The following is a 20,947-nucleotide window of genomic DNA, read 5'->3' as shown; positions in this document are numbered from 1 at the left end:
TTGGTTTTGTGCTGCATTGGAAGGAAACAGAAACCCTTTGAACATTTTAGTGGAAAGAGAATTGTGTCAAAACAGCTGGTTTTGGATAGAAAAGTTCAGATTTTCAAGTCAGGCCTCAGGAATCTTCCAGACAAAAATGTGGTCAAAATCACCATCTCTCCAAAATGTTTCAGCTTTGATAAAACAGCATATTTTGACAAGGCTCTGATCAGCTGTAGTTCTGGTGTTGGAACATATGGATAGTTATCTGAACACATAACTTAGGAATTATTTTTATTTGCTAATATAAATTGTAAATTCCTTCCCTGTAATATTTTAATTTAGAACATAATGGTCTTGATCATTGCATGAGCAGCTTTATTCTGATAATATATCATGTACTATTTTTCCTCCTCAGAAAAGAGCCAGCCTGCTAAATCTTTTAATCCAGCCTACCCTCCCTTGCAGTGCAGCTCAAAGCTGATAGCTGCTTCCTACGCTGCGGGGGGTGGGGAGCACTGTGCATTGGCCCTGCCCCTAGCAAGATGTCTCAGCTCCTATTGCCTGGAAACTGGCCAAGGAGCTGAGAGATTTTGCTGGGAGTGGAAGCAGTGCAGCACAACTTCTCAGCTCCCATTGGCCAGTTTCTAGCCAATAGGAGCTGAAGGATTTGGGGGGGGGAAGAGCCAGTGTGTAAAGCCTGCCCTCCCCCCACAATGTAGAGAACCACACAAAACAGTCAGCTGTGGGCTGCTGGCAGGCAGTGAAGCCTGTTTAGGTAAGCACCACCCAGCCGGAGCCTGCCTCTGGTACCCTACCCCTTCCCTGACTCAGCACCTCCTTCTATGCCCCTCCCCCAGGCCAGAATCCTCTCCTGCACCTATATCCCCTACTGGACCCTGCACCCCAATCTCCTGCCTTAGGAATACCACCCAAACCCTCTGCACCCTCCTCCTCTCTGCCTCAGGTCAAAACTCCCTCCCTGAACCTGCTCCTACTAGGGATGTTAAATATTGGTTAATTGAATAGTCAATTAACCTCATGAGTTCTTATCAGTTACTTAACTATTCTATAGGCCCGGGGGTGGGGCCGGCAGCCAGTATACTCTGGCCCCAGTCCTGAGGAGCCCTCTGACACTCCGCGCTGCTGCCTCTGTATTAGAACTGGTCCACGAGGGGACCTGATACCCTCACAGACCAGCTGCCTGTCTCCCAGCGCTGCTGCCTCTGATATACAGCAGCGCAGGGTGGCAGCAGCCCGACCAAGAGCAGGGTCTGAGCCCTTGGACCCGGCACGAGCCGGAACTGAGCCAGGCTGTCTGACCACCAGGCTCCTAATACACTTTAAATGCAGAGCCGCAGTGGGAATAGGTTGTAGACCTGGCACAAGCCAGGACTGAGCCAGCCTGCTAAAAAATGTACTGACAGGAGGCGGGGGAATGCGTGTAGTCTATAGAATTAACTGATACGTTTTGTTAATCCGCTGTTACATCCCTAGCTCCTACATCCCTCCCCCAGGCCAGAATCCTCTCCTGCACCCATACCCCATCCTGGACCCTGCACTCCAATTCTCTGCCGCAGGGCACAACCCCCTCCTTCTCCCAAACTCCCTCTCGGTTCCCACATCCCTCTCCTGCACCCCAGTCTCCTACCCTAACCTCCCTTCTGTACCTAACTTTCATCCCATGCCTGCTGCATAGAAAAGTGTGGCCCTTGACAACTTACCAAAATCTTGGCGTGGTCCCCTGTCAAACATTATTGCTCACCCCTGACCTAGGTTTAAAATGTGAAGGCTGCTGAATGCTTTTTTTATTATGTTTACCATATTGTTGCTACACATCCCATGTGTTTGTAAACAAATAATTATACCTCGGGACTCGGGAGCAGCACACAGAGACATATGCACCCCAGCTAGGGGCCGCAAGGACATGTTGACAGCCAAGTGGAGGGAGCAGTAGGAAGCCACTCTAGCCCTGCTGCACTGCTAGTGGTAACAGCAAGGAGCAGCAGGCGGGGCCAGTGGACACATGAAGAGGGGAGGAGAGCATGCAGAGGAGACAGGCAAGCAGCAGTGTGTGGAGACACCCCTCTCCCTCCCTCTCCCAGAGCTGGTAGCAGAGGCATATTCTCCAGAGAAGTGGGGCACCCATCTGTCCCTTCCTTCCTCCGTACCACACCCTACTTCCTCCCAGAGCCTGCATCCTCACTTTCTCTGGCACCCCCACTCCCTGTTCTAGGCCAGAGGCCAAACCCCTCACCCCTCCTGTACCCAAACTCCCCCCCCAGAGCCTGCACCCTAATGCATTGCCCCGCCCAGTGCCTGCATCCATATTCTATCGCAGAGCCTGCTCCCTGCCCCAGCCCAGAGCCTGCACCTAGCACTGAAATTCCCTTTCAGAGTTCACATCCCTCCATCACCTCAACTCCCTCTCAGAGCCTTAGGCAGGGGGGAGGGGGAAAGGAGTTTAAGTGTGTGGGGGATAATGGGCTCTGGGCATTCTGGGCTCAGATTTCTGCAAATCTGCTGCTCCTGGCTGCAGCCACTAAAAGCACCTATGTTCTGGGCCAGCCCTTTTTGGCAGGAGGGAGGTGGCTCAATTTGCTGCCATTCCTCTGCTTCTCATCCTCCAGGAGCTGCGTCGCTGTGAGCGCCGGGAAGTTCTGTCTGCATGTTTATCTATAACTTTTTTGAGGTTTTCCCTTATTTGCTGTCTGCTTCGTATGCCTTCACACTTCCTTTTGATTCTATAATTAGATTTCAACAAACCAAAGTCTCCATTCGGAAAAGAATGACCTTTTACCAGTTTTAATCTTTGCTACATTTGATAAATTGTTTATATATTAAGAAAATGATGTAGGCATTATGGATTGAATTTACAGCTAAAATTAATCTGTTTACTAATGAAAGTTCACTTGCAGGTCATGCTGTCTTTTGTAATACTGCAGTCTTACAATTTATTATAGTAGCAAATTCTATTCAGTCTAAGACAGGGTATGATACTTTCCAAAATGTAATGTAATAAGTTGTGCTTTATTTTTAAGTATGTACTTAATTTTACTGTACAGAAAAATATACAGATTGGCAAAGTTCTTTTAGCTCAGACTTTCTAAGATCTGGTTTACACTTGGAGTTTAGGTTGAATTTAGCCACATAAGGTCGATTTTCTAAACAATGAGTTCACGCTACTAGGCCCATTCTGTCAACTTCAGGGGATGCTGAAGTCGATTTCAGTACTGTTTTTCACAAGGAGTAATGCAAAATTCCACCTTGCATGGCCAAATTTACGGTAGTGTAGACACAACATTGCAAAAATAGAAATTTTTGGCCTCCAGGAGGCATCCCACAGTGCCCTGCTGTGGCTGCTCTGACCACAACTTGTGCCTCTGCTGCTCTCCATGTGAACAGGAAAAGCCTGGGGAAAGTTTGAATTTCATTTCCCATATTGCCAGAGTTGTGAGCACATCTGAGCAGCACACATGGCCATGAGTTCAAGTTCCATGATCTCCAGTTCTCAGGGGCACAGTGCATCACTCTTAGAGTCGATAGCAGTTTCCTTGCTGGGGACGTATTACTTCGAACAGCACTGAATTCTTGCATGAAGTGGGGACATGGACCTTTGACTTTACAAAATTTTGTAGTAAGAAATCGACCTTAATAAATTTCACCTTATCTCATAGTGTAGACATGGCCTAAGTTTCTGTGATTTCATCTAAAATTCTTCGAGCAGCAGTGCCTAAAGTTGCTAAAGTAATGGTAATACTCAGAAGTTAGCCATTCATGCAGTGGGTTTATGGCAGGGTGAATATGGACTAATATGTAGATTGGTAAATGGTGTCTAAGCATCTTTCCTTATTCAAAAAATGTGTAGAAACACATTGTGCTCATAAAACATACTGTCTTGACAGATCATGTAGAATGAAATCTATTCATAGTCCAGCACAGGCAGCAGTACCACAAGTTAATATTCACTGGGATATACTGTAAAAGGTATCAGTACTTGAATCAGCTTTTATCTACGCAAGAAAAAAAATGGTTTATGATGCTAATTTGCAGATTTTGACTTTCATTTTTACATGAAAACTTAAAATCAAGGAAAAATAAACAGTGATTTTATGTATATATTATAGGTAGAGCAAAAGGCATTAGAACTGGTTGAAAAATCACCTTTTTCTAACAGAAAACTGAGTTTTCAATTAAACAAAACTTTTTGTGGAAAGTGTTTGATTTCCTTGAAAAAATTGCATTATCGTTTTCTGGTGAAACAAGAAACTCTGAGTTTGGGAATGTTCTGTAAAATCCTCAACATTTTCTGTTACTTTCCCCCTCCCTCAATCGACTCTATTCCTTGTAGGTAAAGTTGAAAATAGAGTATTATAAGGTAAAGTATTAAGCAATTGCCAAACTTTAGCAGGTGAGGATGAAATGTCCATGCTTGATCTCTGCTTCAAACTGATTTGCTGGGCAAGACAAGTTTGAGAGATTCAAGAAAAATAGTTCAGATGTTTCTGAAAATGGAAAAAATAGGTAATTTTGCCAATGTTGATTTAAAAGGAAAGAGAAGCTATGCACATTAGGGAAAATACCATGGTTGGCAAGGCCAAAGACAACAAGAAGGAGTTTAAGTACATCAGAACCAAAATAAATCCTAGCAATAGCATAGGTTCATTACTGGTGGCAGTAAAATTTATTAATTATTCAGAAAAGATGTAAACATTCAATAATATTGATGTTCTGTAGCCGGATGATGAACTACTTTCCAAGTCATAAGTAACTAAGTAAAAATGTTAAACAGCTTCTACTAGGGATCAATAAACTGCAGATAATTTGTACCTGACAGGGATGTTAAATTGTGGGTAATCAGCTAATTTAGTAGTCAATGGAATTTCAATTGACTATTCGATTAGTCAATAAGGGGAGAACTGCAGAGTCACAGCAAGGTTAGCTTCCAGCTATGAGCTAACCCGGCTTCGACTCTGCCTTTTAAATGGCAGAGGTGTTGCAAGTGGACTGGGTGCAAGCTGGGAATCAGCTGTCCTGGCTCACACCTGGTCCCAAATGCTGCGCCTCTGCTTTTAAATGTATTAAGAGCCGCCTGGCAGCTCTTAATACATTTAAAAAACAGAGGCACAGCATATGGGACTGGGCACGATTCCCAGCTTGTGCCTGATCTTCCCCTCTGCCTCTGCCTCCCCTGCCCTCTGCCCCCAAGACCATGCTGGAGGGAACCAGCTTTTAAGCTGGCTTCCTCCAGCACCAGCTCCTGCTCCCTCCCCCTAAGGGAGGCAGCCAAGGGGTGAGAGAGTGACTAGTTGAATCAGTACTCGACTACCTGATAAGCATATGCTTATCAGGTAGTCAACTAGTCCCTTACATCCCTTATACTTAAATCTCTTAATATTGCATCTGCAGTGGGAGTGTTCTAATTCAGCTGAGCTTTTTAACATGTGAAATGCCTTATCTCTTCTAGAGACTGAAATTAATAAATCTGTGAAGTGCACAGAATTATAATTGATCAAGGCCTCATAACCAGTATTGCCAGTCCCAAGCATCAAAAATCATGAGTTAGAATCCCCAAAAAGCATGAGGTTGGTGTAAAAAAAAAGTCAGGGGATTTAAAAAATACTTTTTTTGTTCTATTTATTCACATTTTGGCTTCAGCTAGTGATTTAATGGTTGCAGAGAAAAACATGACACACCAAATTAACTTAGCTTTCTTTTAAAAAGAAAAACTAAGATTTCCATGCAATGTGTTTACTCCAGTCGCTGGATTTTTAACAAAACCATGAAATACTGCAAGACCTGCTATTAAAATCCCAGGCATTGTGAGAGCTGGCAATACTACATAGAGATTGCACTAGGTCACTAGGAATGGAATAGATGGGGGACCAGACTCTGGGCCGGCTCTCTCAAGAAGTATGACTCAGAAGGCATTGATCTGGAAAAGGGGTACAGAGGAGGCGTAAAGTCCTCAGCTCTTGTGTGTGCTCTAATTTACATCAGACTGATCATGGGCTACTCCAAAGGATGGAATTATCATAGTGCAGAGTGCTTTAGCTACTGCCCCTCTTCTCCTTCAGTATGAATATGCTGACTGCATCTTCTTGTCCCCAGCATAGCAGGTTGTGAGGGAAGAGTTATATAGTGCCACCTTGCTGACCCTTATGCTGGAATAATACTTCCTGAGCTCCTCTGTCTCTGGTTGTCCCTTGTATTGTACAGGAGAAGCACTATAGAAGACAAGTCCATATGCCTAACAGGGCAGACCCCAAAGCTCCTCCACTCAGCCAGCCTGGCTTTCAGAATGAAAATGCCAAATGAATGTTACCTATGATCTTTAGATCTTTCTCTCCCTCTACCAAAGTGAAGACTAGCACCCACATCTTCTGGTTCCTAGTACTCATTATTTAACCAATAACTATGTAAGAAGACAATGGCAATGGGTCTTGCTTCTCCCCGCCCCCGCCATGGCTGGTCTACATAAAGCCTAGTATTGATACCAGTAGTATCTTCCGCATAAGTTGTAGAAGCCTGTGCTGTGTATTTAAGGGTCCTGGATTCCAAATGTGCTGATGATCTATGCACAGGAGTCATTATAGTTCCATGCAATATAATTTCTAATTTACAAAACCCAGACATCTAAGATAATATCTACAAATCAAACAAAGCCTGCTAAGAGAAAAATATGAAGGTTTTTAAAACACTCAAAGGACATGACAAAATTAGGGTGTTAATATGATTCCCCTGGGCATATACATTATAGTAGTTTTTAATTACATGGTCACATGTTATTTGTTCTGAGACCCCTGTGTCATTCAATGCTGGACTGAGTGTGAATGAGGAAGAGGAGTGCTAGCAGAAGTTCCTTTGTATTTAGGGCTTTGGACCGGGATCCTAGGGATATAGTTTCTATTTCTGACTTTGCAATATGTTTGTCATGGGCACAAAGGGGGTAAATTGTGGCTCCAATACTTCCAGAAGATCTCCTTGGATAGATTCTTACACTGTAGAGTTCCAGTGAAACCAGGTGTTTCCCATTACTTGGATTGGGTCTTTTGAGTATGTCTCACTGCAGCTGGAAAATGTGTTTGAAGTAATATGCAATACAAATTAAACAGAAATAAACATAGCCTCAGTAAGAGAGATTTTAGCCTTGCGATGTTTTCTTTTGCCAGCAGAAAGGCGTAAACTGCGTGGAAATGAAAGAGGGCACATACAGAAAGGTAGCAGGTAATCTGTGCAGTCCCAATGTTCTCTACCCAGAAAGATTAATTGTTGGTTCACTTTCATCAAAGGGAAAATCAAAGCCCAAAACTAGGGTTGCCAGATGGTTTCAACAGAAATAGGGGACACACTTGACATTACATCACAATCTACATTACATCTTATGTTGAAGATACCAGACATTTCTATTTTCTCAATTTATTTTCCAAACAGAAAGCTCAAATTCGGGACTGTCCGGTTCAAAATCGGACCTCTGGCAACCCTACCCAAAACTGGGCCAATTTGTTGTCCTGAGTGTTGGATTTTCCAAATATCCCTATTGGAAATGGATTATAATTTATGACATGTATGAGCATAATGCATTAGGGGCTGCAGGGCTTTCCTCCCATCCAGGCATGATATTTGGCAAAGGAGTGTCAAATATTAGGCAGGGGCCCAAACTTATGGATCTTTAGTCAACTGGGTCAAAAGCAGCTGGATCACCCCCTTTGCTGAAGGCCTCCGGCTCTACGCGTCTCAGCTGGTTTGCCCCTCTCTCTCTAATGGGCTTACGGGGCTGAAACAAGCGTCGCTGGATCAGAACATCCCTGGATTTCCCGACCCTGATCTCGTGGTTCCGTCCAGTCTGGGACTGAGCCCTGACGGCTGCAATTTGCGGTGGGGGGGAAGGAAGTTCCCCTCACGCCGCCGCTCCCCCCACCCGCCACCGCCCTAAGGTCCCGCTCGTCTCTCTGCAGCCAAACTTTCAGCCAATAGGAGCCCGCCCTTTCCCAGCCAGCTGCTACAGCCTCTGCCCAGCGGCTGCTGGAAGCTTGCAGCCGCCTGACTCCTCCCCTCTCCTTGGGGGGACTCCTGCAACCGGCGCCTCGCTGCCCCCTCCCCCAGCTCCTGCCCTTTGCAATGAAGGCCCCCGTGAACTCTTCTCCTCCGTAGCAGGCGGCGGCCCGGGGCAGTGCAAAATGCTGGGCATGTACGTGCCGGACAGGTTTGCCCTGAAGTCGTCTCAAGTGCAGGACGGGATGGGGCTCTACACGGCCCGCAGAGTGAGAAAGGTGGGTGAGCGCTGGGCAAGACGGGGAGAGCAGGGGGCCGTGCACTGGCGGGGAGGGGGGGGGTGCATTGCAGCAGGCAGCGGTGCAGCTTGCAAGCCCGCTCCGGCCGCCTCCCACGCGCTGAGTTTCCCACATGCGGGCTTCTCCCGACAGCGCCTGCCACGTAGGACAGGAGCTCGCGGCGGCGCGCGCCGTCTCCTCTCGCTGCCGGCAGCGCTCTAGTGCCGAGTGAAGCCCAGCCCTCCCCCTTCTCCTGCGGTGGCGCTCCCTTCCCTCCCGTCCGCCTTGCAGCGGGCAGCCTCTGGTTGCAAGGAAGAAGCTCCCCCCCCCCAGCGTTGCGTGTTCTGGGGGGGGGTCTTTCATGGAACCAGTAGACTAGGACTGACACCGTGATCAGCGACCCCCCCCCCCCAAAAAAAAGGCACCGTCCCCTAGGGGAGTGGTTAGCCCAGCGAGGCAGCCACCTGTACATACCCAAGCAAAGCGCGGGCTAATCATGTGCATAGGGCGGGGTTGTAGGAGGGTTTAATTTTGAGGGCGTTTAAAAGTTTTTAAAACCCAGGTAGTGCCTGCCCTATTTCTCCATTTCCTTTCAGACACAAATATGCCTCCCTCCTCACCAAACTCCTGCTGCTTTCTCACTTTGAACAGAATAAGTTGCATTTGCTTTGCAGACTAATGAAACTGGTTGCAAAAGCCCAGCTGAGATCTCCATTTCAGTGCAAGTCCTTTTTATTCAAAACAGGTCACCCATCCTGACAGATGACAATGACGTTGAGATTGTGGATAATCAAGAGAATTTTCAATTATCCAGAGTCTTCCATAATATTTAGGTAGTTGAAGTGGTACAGAACTAAAAAGAGCAATCCCACATTAAATTAAACTTCAGTTTTTGTGGGTTTTTTTACTCTTCTTTGGGGACTCTGTTCCATTTTTGGGTCTTATTAGTTTGAGGGAGGTGCTATTTTGACTGTTTTGTGGTGTGTGCAATTCACCTTACCCTTTGAGTACAGTGTAATTCATCAAAATTATTTCCTATTTTAATAGTCATTACAATTTTGGACCAATTTCTGCTTCTCTTAAGTATGTGTGAAACTGGTAAGGGGGGAAAAAGGCAACCTGCCTATGCTAACTGCCAGAATTTCTCCATATTGTGTTGGTAGATGTCATGAAGTGGTGCTATTATACAGTGTCTTTCTTCCAAGTACTTTTTCTTAGAATGGCAGCAAATATTCAATGTTAGGAAGACATGCTAAATATTGCTATTAGTTATAACAACAAGGAGGAGTCCCATAGCACTTTGAAAAAGCTTAGTTGTGTTATGCATGGCTCTAAGTAAAGGTATCTTCGTGAGCAGCAGGCCTTGCTCTCTTCCTTGAACTTTGGAAACCAGTGTTACTTCTTGGGAACCAAAAATTGGTTTATGGCTGAGATTCCTGAAGGAGGGAATTGGCCTGCATGCTGTTTGTGACCACCTCTGTTCTGGTGAACATGTGTAAATAAAATAAATTGTTCATAGGATGTAACAGGACTTCTTGTCACTGGGATGCCTACCTCAAAGGGGGGGAATAATAGTAATTATGCTATATTCTAGTCATGTAGTGGCCACAAAAGAAATTCTATTAACAGTTTTGCAGTAGTCTTATATTTAGGAGAAGGTGCAGAATGTGAAATGAGATGTATATTCCAGAGTAGCAAATTCTGTAGCGTACTCTGTGGTGTCAAACAACTTAACTGTCTTTCTTGTGGTTAAAATACTTCTTTAAGATGTCCTTATGTTGCCATTAGTATTGCTAACTTCAGTTGCTCAAAAATAACAAGGCAGGTTCCTCAATAACAGATTTTTTAAACAAAAGTAATCAATTTTCTTTCCTTTTTGATTTGCTTCTGTGTTTGAGCCTTTAGGTTTCACTAAGGCAGGGGTGGGCAAAATATGGCCGATGGGCCAGATTCAGCCCGCCAAATATTCAGATCTGGCCTGCCACAGTACTTTTGGCTGCCAATGTCTTGTGGGTCAACAGGACCCTTAGGTAATGCCACTCAAAGTGGATGGCTGCTGGGCCCACCAGAGAGTTTGTGTTGTACATGCCCCTCAGGGGCAGGTTTTCACATACTGAACCTGCCCCCAGCACAATCCTTGTAGCTCCCATTGGCTAGAAACTGTTCAGTGGGAGCTGCCTGGGCTGTGCTATTGGGTGTGTGCAGCATATGGAAACGCACACTCTGGCCCCAGCAGCCAGATGCTTTGAGTGGCATGTGGGGCATGGCAGGCGGGGAGCCTGCCTGAAGGTGCCACCGGGCTGCTTATCCAGGAGTCATCTACAGTAAGTATATCCTGGCCACAGCCTGCATCTGACACCTCACCCCCTCCTATACCATAACTCCCTGCCCCAAGTCACAATCCAAACTCTCTGCTCCCCGCTCTTCCACCCCTGCCCCAGATTTCAGTCCCCTCCTTTCCTGGGTCAGGACTCAAGCCCTCTGCACTGCCTTCTACGTCCCTCCTGCAGGTCAGAATTAGGGATGTTAAATTGTGGGTAATCTGCTAATTGAGTAATCGAGGGAATTTCTGCAACTAGTCAGTAAGGGGGAAAACTGCAGAGACACAGTGGGGTTAGTGGCTCGCTCCTGGCCCCCCTTGCTGCGCCCCTGGGCTCATTGCTTAACCTTCACAGTTACACACAAGGTTCCTCTCTCCACTGTCTCTATCAGAGGCAGCAGTGCTGCGGTGGGAGGGGGTGGAGAAGGGAGGCAGGCAGGAGACAGTGTCATGTGGAGATGATTTTTTTCTTCAGAGCCAGTTCCCTGTGAGTACTGGCTCCTGCCTGCCTCCCCACGCTGTTGCCTCTGATACAGAGGCAGCAGAGGATGGGGGGGCAGGTAGCTTAGCAGGGCCTGGTGTTCATGGGGAACTACCTCCTGTGAAGCGGCTCCCCCTCCATGTAAACGCTGACCATTTCAGCAGTTACACATTTACAAAAACACATGTTTTTTAATCTCTCTAGTTTTTTGTTGCCAAACCTGGGTGTTTTTCCCTGGCAAAAGTCGCATGGCTACGTGAGCTAGGGATGTAAGCGACTAGTTGAATAGTTTAGGCTTATCAGGTAGTTGAGTCATTACTTGACTACTCTTTTCCCCTCCCCTTGCTGCCTCTTAGTAGAGACACCACGGTGGGGGGGGAAGGGGAGCAGGAGATGGGTGCTGGTGGGAACCGGCTTTGGAGTCAGTTCCCCCCAGCACCATTTCCAGGGGGGCAGGGAAGAGTGAGGTGCAACGAGGACTCGGCGGGAGGCAGGAATTAGCAGACCTGCGCTGGGTCCCCTACCGCTGTGGCCAGCTCTGCTTTATAAATGTAGTAAGAGCCACCTTATGGAGATAAGTAGAGTAAGGCTGTTAAATTTAGATTAATCATCTAATCGATTAGTCAATATATTTTTATCGACTATTTGATTAGTCAATAAGTGTCTCTGGCTCTTGCTACATTTCAAAGGAGGAAGCTCTGTGGGGAGCACAGGTGCTTTGCTTTTGAAATATACAGGAGCCCCAGGAGGGCTCTTGTACATTTCAAAAGCAGGGAGCATGGTGCTAGTGGTGGACTGTTTGAGACCCCAGGCACCCTGCAGCACTTCTGCTTTTGCAATGTAGCAAGACCCCGGCTCTTGTTACATTTCAGAGGCGGAAACACTGCCAGTTCCCTGCTGTACCCCTGCCCCTTGTCCCCACAGAGATGGTTCTGGGGGAACAGGCTTTTAAGCCAGCTCCCCCCAGCACTGGATCCTGCTCCCCCACTTGCTGCCTCTTTCTGATAGAAGCAGTAAGGAGATGGGGGGGGGAAGCAATTTGTCAAGTCACTAGTCAACTATCCGATAAGCATTTGCTTATTGGATAGTTGACTAGTTACTTCCATCCCTAAAGTAGAGCCCTGTAAATCCACAGATATCAGCCTCATCCACATCCACAGATGTGGTACCTGTGGATAGAAAGCGATCTGCAGCTCATTTTTGTGGATACAGATACAAATTTTCTTGGAATGGCTTTCTTTGGCTTCAGTCCTTTTGTTTTGTTGCTCTCTCTCTTCCTGCTATCATAGTGACTTTTCTTTACACAGGAGTCTGCCCGTACCCTCCTCCCTGTGCCCTCACTCTCCTCTTCATAATCTCTCTTCAACATCGCATTTGCCTTGCTTGCCACTGCTGCTTTCTTTTCTACTGTTGTCCATTCCTCTTACTCCCAGCTTTTATTCTAAAATACCAGAATTTTCATGGCTTGCCTGCTGTGTTATCTCTTTCCTTCTCTCGTATACTTAACCTTCACCCATCCTTTCCCTGGACTCTTCCTTTCTCTGTTATCTTGTGTTCTGTGCATGTCTTCTGCCCTGCGTGGGCTACCTTTACTGCCAGTTACAGAGCTGTGGGTGGGTGGGTGGGGGGTTGGTGGTAGGAGTTATTAGGCACTGCTGGACTGCTTTTGCAGGTGTTGTTGGATGGGCCAGTGAGAAATGGAGAAATAGGCAGAACCATGATTCCCCTTCCCTCACAATTCTCTCCGCAGCAGAAATAAGATAATATAAAATGAGAAGTAATCTACTACCAGAGAAGGACTATCACTGACTACTTTACCTCTGGATCGAGAGAAAAGCCAGGGAACTAATTGTGTCCATCACAGTTTACACTCTGGGGGTATGTCTACACAGTTTACACTCTGGGGGTATATTCCTTTCAGGAGGAATAATGGTAGTTCAAATTAGAAGTTTTATTTCTAGCTGCGGGCAGGTAGTTCGAACTACGGGGCATTTAAGAATGGCGGCGCCCATGAACACGCAAATGAAGTCCAGGATATTTAAATCCCGGGCTTCATTTGCAAGTTCGAATGCCTACATTAGCCACCCTAGTTCAAACTAGGGTGGCAGTGTAAACATACCCTAGGCTACTCCTGGGACAGTGCAGCTATGCAATGTTAAGAGCTAGGTGGTATTATTGAACACTTCCCTTTACTTGGCAGCAGCTTCCAAAGTTACAGTCCCATCTTTGAATAAAATAGTTCTGTGGCATCTTAAAGAGTAAGGGTGCATCTACACTGCACTGTAACTCGAAATAAGATGCGCATGGGATAGCTATTTCAGGATACTCTGATATCTGATGAAGTGGCTTTTACTCTCAAAAGCTTGATCCCAAATAAATGTTGTTCTTTCTAAGTGATTTTTATCCATGAAACCTTAAGTCCCAGAAATTCTGCTACTCTTTAAGGTGCCACAGGAGTCCTTGTTAGTCTGTTATCTGCAAAAACAACACAACTACCCTGCTGAGACTTAATCCCATCTTTGTTATAAATTCTTTTGGCTGGTGAGCTTTGAAAATCTCTGTTCAGGACCCTCCAAAGTTATGGAGCTATACAGATGTTTATCAAAAATAACCAAAATAATCCATATGTTTACATCAGGGGAGGAAGTGTATTTTAATATGTTAGCAAACTAACTAATGTAAACAAAGCAGTTACAGTTTTAACATGATTTGGTTGGTGGCGTAAATCATTACCTCATCCAGCAAACACAGGTTAAAACTACAGCTGCCTTGTCTACACTGGAATTTTAACATGTTTGCCAACACATTTTCCCCAAGTGATGACAAGGTCTAATTGTATGTAATATTGTGATTACTGGTATGAAGGTTTAGGAATATGTCTTCTAGAACGATTGTACTATATTGTGTGTAAAGGAGAATCTGGCAATATGTTGTTTTTGCTTATAGCAGGACTACTAGTTTGGAAAAAAGAAGATTAAGGGGGGACATGATAGCGGTTTTCAAATATCTAAAAGGGTGTCACAAGGAGGAAGGAGAAAATTTGTTCCTCTTGGTTTCTGAGGACAGGACAAGGAGTAATGGGCTTAAAGTGCAGCAGGGGAGGTTTAGATTGGACATTAGGAAAAAATTCCTAACTGTCAGGGTGGTCAAATATTGGAACAGGTTGCCAAGGGAGGTGGTGGAATCTCCCTCTCTGGAGATATTTAAGAACAGGTTAGATAGACATCTGTCAGGGATGGTGGAGCTTGGTCCTGCCTTGAGGGCGGGGGGCTGGACTCGATGACCTCTTGAGGTCCCTTCCAGTCCTATTATTCTATGATTCTATGATTCTACTCAACTTTGGAAGCCGTGGGGGCCACAATGATACTCAAAGCACATGCTGAGGGCCGCAATTTAAATGTGGTTGCATATACATGCAAATATATATATGCAAACAGCTTCTTTCACACTGATGAGCATGAATACAAAGATTAAGACAAAACTACACAATACATAAGCCCTATTTAATATCAGCAGAATTGACTTAATAAAATGCAATATTTACCCAATTTCCACCCATATGACAGCACTTTTAATGAGCGATGACAGTCCAGGAATTTAACTACTAAAAAGCATATTAACAGAAAACCATTATATTGACTATTTTTTGGCTTTGGCTCCCACCCGCGGGCCATGTGTTGAGCCCCGCGTAAATCCAAACCACACCGCAGGCCGCAAACAAACGGGCCGTGGGCCGCATGTGGTCTGCGGGCAACGTGTTGAGTAGCTTCTGGCTTACTTTCACAAGTTTGTTCCCGTAACCTTAATAGCTAAGAAGACACTATTTAAAGTGCACTCATACATAAAATACTTAGATATTTAATTGGGTTATGTTAATAAATTTTTACCTCCTGATTAAATCTGCGCTTTAGATTTCTGTAGCTGTTTTATCCAGTTTAAAGTAGGGATGTAATAATGTAGTCAATTAACCAATAAGCAAAAACTTATAGGTTAATCCTATAGACTACATGCATTTTCCCCCCCACCCCATCGCCAGTAACTTTTTAGCAGGCTAGCCAGCGGACATGCTCAGTCCTGGGTCACGCCAGTTCCGGAACCTACCCCAGCTTTGGCTCTGCATTTAAAGTGTATTAGGAGCCAGGCAGGCAGCTCAGCTCAGTTCCAGTATGAGGCAGCAGTGTGGGGTGACAGGCAGCCAGTCCACAAGGGGAGCTGGTTTTTAAACCGGCTCCCCTCACAAATCAGCTCCCACTTGGCATCCCACGCTGCTGCCTCTGATACAAAGGCAGCAGCACAGAGTTGCAGGCTGGCTCCTCACTGGCTGCCAGCTCCACCCCTGGGAACTATAGATTAGTCGAGTAACCGATAAGAATTCATGAGGTTACTTGACTAGTCAAGTAACCAATATTTAGCATCCCTAGTTTAAAGAATAAACAGTGTATCAGGGATACAGTGGTAGCCAGTGAATAGAAATGAATTGAAAATAGTTGACTTATTGACTGGCCTCCACGCATTGCTACCCTTACTGCTTTAGTGTATGACTATTAAAAGATGGGGGAATATTAAATACTCATTGAGAAATGAAAAATGAGAGTTATATGCTAAAAAGTAGTTTTCAGACAATCCTTTAGAGAAGAACCATAAACAATATGATATAAACAGTTGCTAATTTGCTGGGGATTCAGTGTAAAAAAGGAAAGGACTGGATAATTCTATTTAATTAAAAACAGAATCCCTTATTCGTTGTCTTTATAGTTAGAGTGTAAAGACAACTAACTTCTGATCAGTTTAGCTGCACGTAGCAATACAGCGCCTTTTTCATGCAATCACCTGTGGCTATTGTACTTCCGCAATCACCCTGTTTCTAGTCTCCTCCCTTTCTCATTTTTACTTATGTGCATCAAACCTAATCAGTCTAGACTTCAGCCTATGCTGCTGCTTCCACAAAGTTGTTACCATAAATGCTCACTCTTCCCTCCTAGAGGATTGAGCCTTGTCCATTATTTGGTGGGAAGGAGGAATAGATATCCTTTGCAACTTGGATATTTCTTGTCTATCTGTTGCATCTGACTAAGTGGGTCTTTGCCCACGAAAGCTTATGCTCCAACACTTCAGTTAGTCTATAAGGTGCCACAGGACTCTTCGCTGCTTTTGCAGATTCAGACTAACACGGCTACCCCTCTGATACTTGTCTACACTCCCTTCAATGGCCGAGTACAAAAAGGTACAGTAGATTTTCATGTTAGGGAAGAGTAAGTCCATCTTGCAGAAGGAGGAGACAAGGGGAATGCTCTCCCCTCTCTGTATCTCTAGTAGGAGCTCTTGAATGCTGGAATGCATGTTGGTGTTCTCTTGGAAAGATGGGAGAGAAGGAGCCACAAACAGCTCTATTAGCTTGGGTCTTGATCTTGTAAAAACAAACAAACCCCCAAACTGTAGAAGCTGCATCATGTCTTTAATTGAACCAGTGCAAGTTTGTGTGTGGATGTTCCCATGTCAGTTTAAACCTAGTTTATATCACTTTAGGTGGAACTACTTGAGTAAAGTTAAGCATCTACATAAAACTTTGCTGGATTGGGACCTTGATGCTGTCTGTTATAAAGATGTTAAGGACTAGTCGACTATCTGATATGCATTTGCTGTCGACTAGTCGATTTCCCACCCCCTTGCTGCCTCTATCAGATAGGGGCAGCAAAGGGCATGACGGGGGGGGGGGGGGAAGAAGGGGTACTTCAAAGTGGTAGCACCAGACAGCTGAACCGGGGATCAGCTGTGTGGCAGTGCCACTTTGAAACCTCAAGGCAGCATTTCAAAGGGGCGGTCGCTGCACAGCTGACCTGCAGCGCAGCTGTGCTGCGCTGCCCCTTTAAAACGCTGAAGTGCCATGGAGTCCAGGGTCAGCTGGGGACTCCCCAGCTAACCTTGGGTTCAGAGCAGCATTTCCCCAGATCTCCGGAGTCAGCTCTGAGTCTCCTGCTGACCCTAGGCTCCATGGCTTTGAAATGTTAGCGGGACTTCCTGCTGGCCCCGGACTGCATGCGCAATTCTGCATTCCCTCCAGCGGGGGCTCTTGTACATTTCAAAGGAGGAACGCGAAAGTGTCCATCGACTACTCGACTAGTCAATTAACCACACTTTAACATCCTCAGTATGTTACAGCAGAAGTTTTTGGTATTTGTCAGTTCACATGTGTATCTTTCTTTTAACTTACCCTCTTAGTTTATAAAACCCGTCTTTGGACCCCGCTGAGTCACAGTTAACTGTACAAGAGAGGACTACTTAACTAATTGCATGGGCATTCCATTCCACCGGAAGCATGGCTACTTAAAAGAATTTTGAGGGACAAGGTGTTATGTAATATGGAAATGTAAAATTTAGATGTTTCTTATGAATTACAAATCTTCTTCATCATTTTGTACTGGTGAACTTATCGCTTTTTTTTCCTTGCTCTTTCCAACAAGCCTTGTCTCTGAGATTTCCTTGTTTTTCCACCTGTTGGCCTTCTGTGAGTTTGTCTAGGGAAATTTCAGAGCATGTTGTAATTATGTAAATAAAACAAATCTGTCCTGTGAATTTCAGCCTCTTTCAAAATACAAACAAAATATTTGTCAAGTGGAGGATATATGTGGTAGGGGAAATTGTTTTAAAAATCAGTGTCACAAAATATGAAAGGAAAAAGCCCAAACATACTAGCTAGCATAATAGTGTTTAGACATTATATAATAATGTGATAGCCTTACTTAAATTTAAAAAATGGCGTATGAACTTGAAGATTTAGCTGTCCAGCTGTCAACTGCAACTCTGTGTACTATGTGTGCTCCTTAAGAGCATGGAAGGGTGAGCAAATAAAATTGTCCTCTTGTTCTGAAGCAAAAGGTAATAACAAAAGACTGTAGTTTAGTAACTCGTGAATTTTTTGTGTAATCATCATTTAGGGTGAAAAATTTGGCCCATTTGCAGGGGAGAAGCGAATGCCTCAAGAACTGGATGAAAACACAGACTGCAGACTGATGTGGGAGGTGAGAGCTATGGGTAGGGTGACCATATATCCCTATGCCGAATACTGGACACCTGGTAAAATTGCTTGGACTGATTGCCGTTCAACTTTAAGTCAGAACTATGTGGTACAAATGTTCAAAATAACATTAAGTTGACTGAGCATCCATTAAAAAGACATCCTGCATTATTATAACTAAAATGGTAAAAAATTAAAAATATATACTTGCAATTAAGTGGTTACTGCTCTTTAGAAGTGCTTGTCTTGTCCTCATCTTCCTGTCCTCCGCAGTGTGGGCTGGTAGTTTGAGGGGGAGCTGCAGGAATCGGGACGGGGGCTGTGTGTGTGGGGGAAGCTGCAAGAGTTAGGGCTGGGAATGTGGGGGGGGAGAGCAGGAGGCTGGGTGGGGGTGCAGGAATCAGGGTAGGAGGGTCGGTGTGTATGGGAATGCAGGAGGCTGGAGTACAGGTGCAGGAGTCAGGACGGGGATTGAGAGTGAGGGGAGAATATGGGGGAGCTCTGGAGCTGGGTTCCCCACCTTACCTGCTGTAGTGCATGCCAGGAATAGCACATAGGCTGCCTAGTTCACGGGCTCTGTCCCAACCAGCTCTTTAAACAGTTGGCCCCTGCTGTGCAACATATGGGACAATTTGCCTGGTTTTTTTGTATTGTTTTTTTTTAAAGGAGACTTCTTCCAGAGAGCTTAAATGAAGGACCGTCCTATTAAAAACAGGACAGATTGTCACCCCAGCTATGGGGCCGATCCTGCAGACACTGTCATAGTGTTTGCTACTATGAGTATTCCAAAAGGCATTGTATCTAGTAGAAAGCATCTGCAGAATTAGGCTTTTAATTGCATCGTGTTTTTGGTAACTTAGACTCTTGATACCCCAGGCAGAAGTTTTTATAGAGTCTAACAACAATATAAATCCTGCTAAATTTGTATGAACCTAAGAATGAAAATAATTACAGTCTATGCTGAAGAATATGAAAAACAAAAAAAGTAAACCTGTGAAAAGCTGAGTAACACTTGAAGCCTTTTTTTTTTTTTTTTTAAAGAAAGTAATTTAGTAATAAAGTTAAGAAAAATGGTGGTTATTTATTATGAATTTGTGCTTCTTTAAGAATTGAGCATATTGCAATGAAAGAGATTAACACAATTATATTAGGGAGCTTTGTGACATGGTCATTAGGTCTGAGATACCTAGAACTAGTTTCTGTATTTGATAGTGTTTGAAAACTTTTCCAAACAAGGTTGCAATCTAACATGGTTGTAAGGATAAGGAAAGGAACTGGTGAAAGGCCTAAAAACTGCAGAAGGGAAGAAGCAGTGGCTGCATGGCACAGTCTCCTCAGACTTGGAGAAGATCTGTGGGGGACTGATGAAAGGGAAGAGCTATGGAACAGCTGTTCTGTGACATGCTCCCGTCAAGATCCCATCTTACTTTTATACTGCACTTTCCACTTTCAAGCTGTCTTAAGCAAAAATATTTGAAAACAGTATTATTAACAAGTCTGGATTTTTTTTTCTAAATCTTCTTTGTAAGATTTTGGGTACTGAGTTATGTGGGTGACTACTATTTTCTTGTAATGATAATTGCAACGCAATGAATTGCTTTATGATATTCCATCAGAACAGAAATCTGAACTGCAGGCAGACTCACCAGGGCACCGGTTTTCAGTTTCACTCTGTGCTTCAATTCCACAGATTGAAGTAGTACTCAGTTAGGCCCTGATCTTGTGAACAGATTCCTCAAGGCAGAACCTCTTACCCATATGCAGCCCTAATGAAGCTAACAATGTCAACAGGGCTTTGTGGTACCTAAGGAGAAGTTAAATTTGGTTGGCACAGATCCAATCATATTCCCAGAGCTTTTACCAAGAAAATTTAGCCAACTAAAAAAACTTGCACGAGAATTCCTGCTGTTTAGTGCTTATTAGTCTGTGACTTTCATCTTGTTCCCTGTTAGTGCCCCTCAAAGTGACAGTGTGGCTGCTTCCTGCTTGAATATTTCCTTGACAGCCATTTATATGGAGAGAATTCTTTAAAATATGAGTGATTTTAAAAATAAATCCTTTTATGCACTAGAAATAGTGGTTGTAAGCTTGGCTTCTTTAACCTCCTTTTAAGAAATGTATAGCCATAATCAGTTTAAAATTTTAAAAGTGGGGTTGACTGAGGTAGGCAAAACAGTTTATGTGAAGTTTAAAAACTTCTTATCACTAACTTTGTTCATTATTTGGAATTTTTAATGCCCCCAAATTCCCTATTTTATTTTTCTCAGCATAGCAGGCAAAATTCACTTCTAAATGAAAATATGACTTTGCACGTAGAAGTTGTGAGGTCGTATCGAGCATAAGTATTATGGCTGGCTTGTGTCTGAAGATGGGGAAGGATAGAACAACACAGACATGATTTTTACATTCATTTTCATCCTGTGAGTTTAGAGGTATAAAGTCATGGGCCTGCCCCCTTGAGTGCCACCCAAGGATCCTGTAAATGGTCACTACTTGCTTTACCTCCTCTGACTCCTCGGTTCATTTCTCTGGGACATCTTGGTGCTCCCTGCACCCACCCAGCACCTTCTTTGCCCTTACCTTAGGGCTTCAACCTACCAGTCCTAGCAACTAGCCATGAGTTCTCTCTAGCTTCCCTGGTTGGCAGCATTGCTCTGTCCAGGGTGCTGGTTCTCCTTTCTCTTGGTAGGAGCCTGATTTACCTCCCTCCCCCCTTTCAAACTCTGGCAGCTACTGAAGCTGCTCTGTCCAGCAGCTCTTCTTAGGCCCTGATTGGCTTCTCCTCTCTGCTTTTCTGATTGATTGCCTCCTGCGTAGTCCCTGAACACAGTAATGGCCATACTGGGTCACACTAACGGTCCATCTAGCCCGGTATCCTG

The 20,947-nt window shown here is 44.6% G+C and overlaps 1 protein-coding gene across 7 annotated transcripts in view; it reads left to right on the top strand.

Moving 5' to 3' along the window:
• The first annotated feature begins 7,975 nt into the window (after positions 1-7,975).
• Positions 7,976-20,947, top strand: part of PRDM5 (PR/SET domain 5) — a 151,443-nt gene continuing 138,471 nt past the window's right edge. For 3 of the 7 annotated variants that reach the window (XM_014574836.3, XM_014574835.3, XM_006125581.4), the window contains exons 1-2: positions 7,978-8,252; positions 17,989-18,072. In XM_014574836.3, the coding sequence (XP_014430322.2) occupies positions 8,160-8,252; positions 17,989-18,072 (177 nt within the window). In that variant the 5' untranslated portion in view covers positions 7,978-8,159. Of the gene's footprint in view, positions 8,253-17,988; positions 18,073-20,947 lie in introns of all 7 variants that reach the window. The other 4 variants (XM_075929820.1, XM_014574833.3, XM_014574834.3 and 1 more) reach the window with 3 other exon arrangements.

The sequence above is a fragment of the Pelodiscus sinensis genome, chromosome 5 (assembly GCF_049634645.1).
Source record: "Pelodiscus sinensis isolate JC-2024 chromosome 5, ASM4963464v1, whole genome shotgun sequence".
NCBI classification, from domain to species: Eukaryota; Metazoa; Chordata; order Testudines; family Trionychidae; genus Pelodiscus; species Pelodiscus sinensis.
This window is presented reverse-complemented; position numbering and strand designations above follow the sequence as displayed.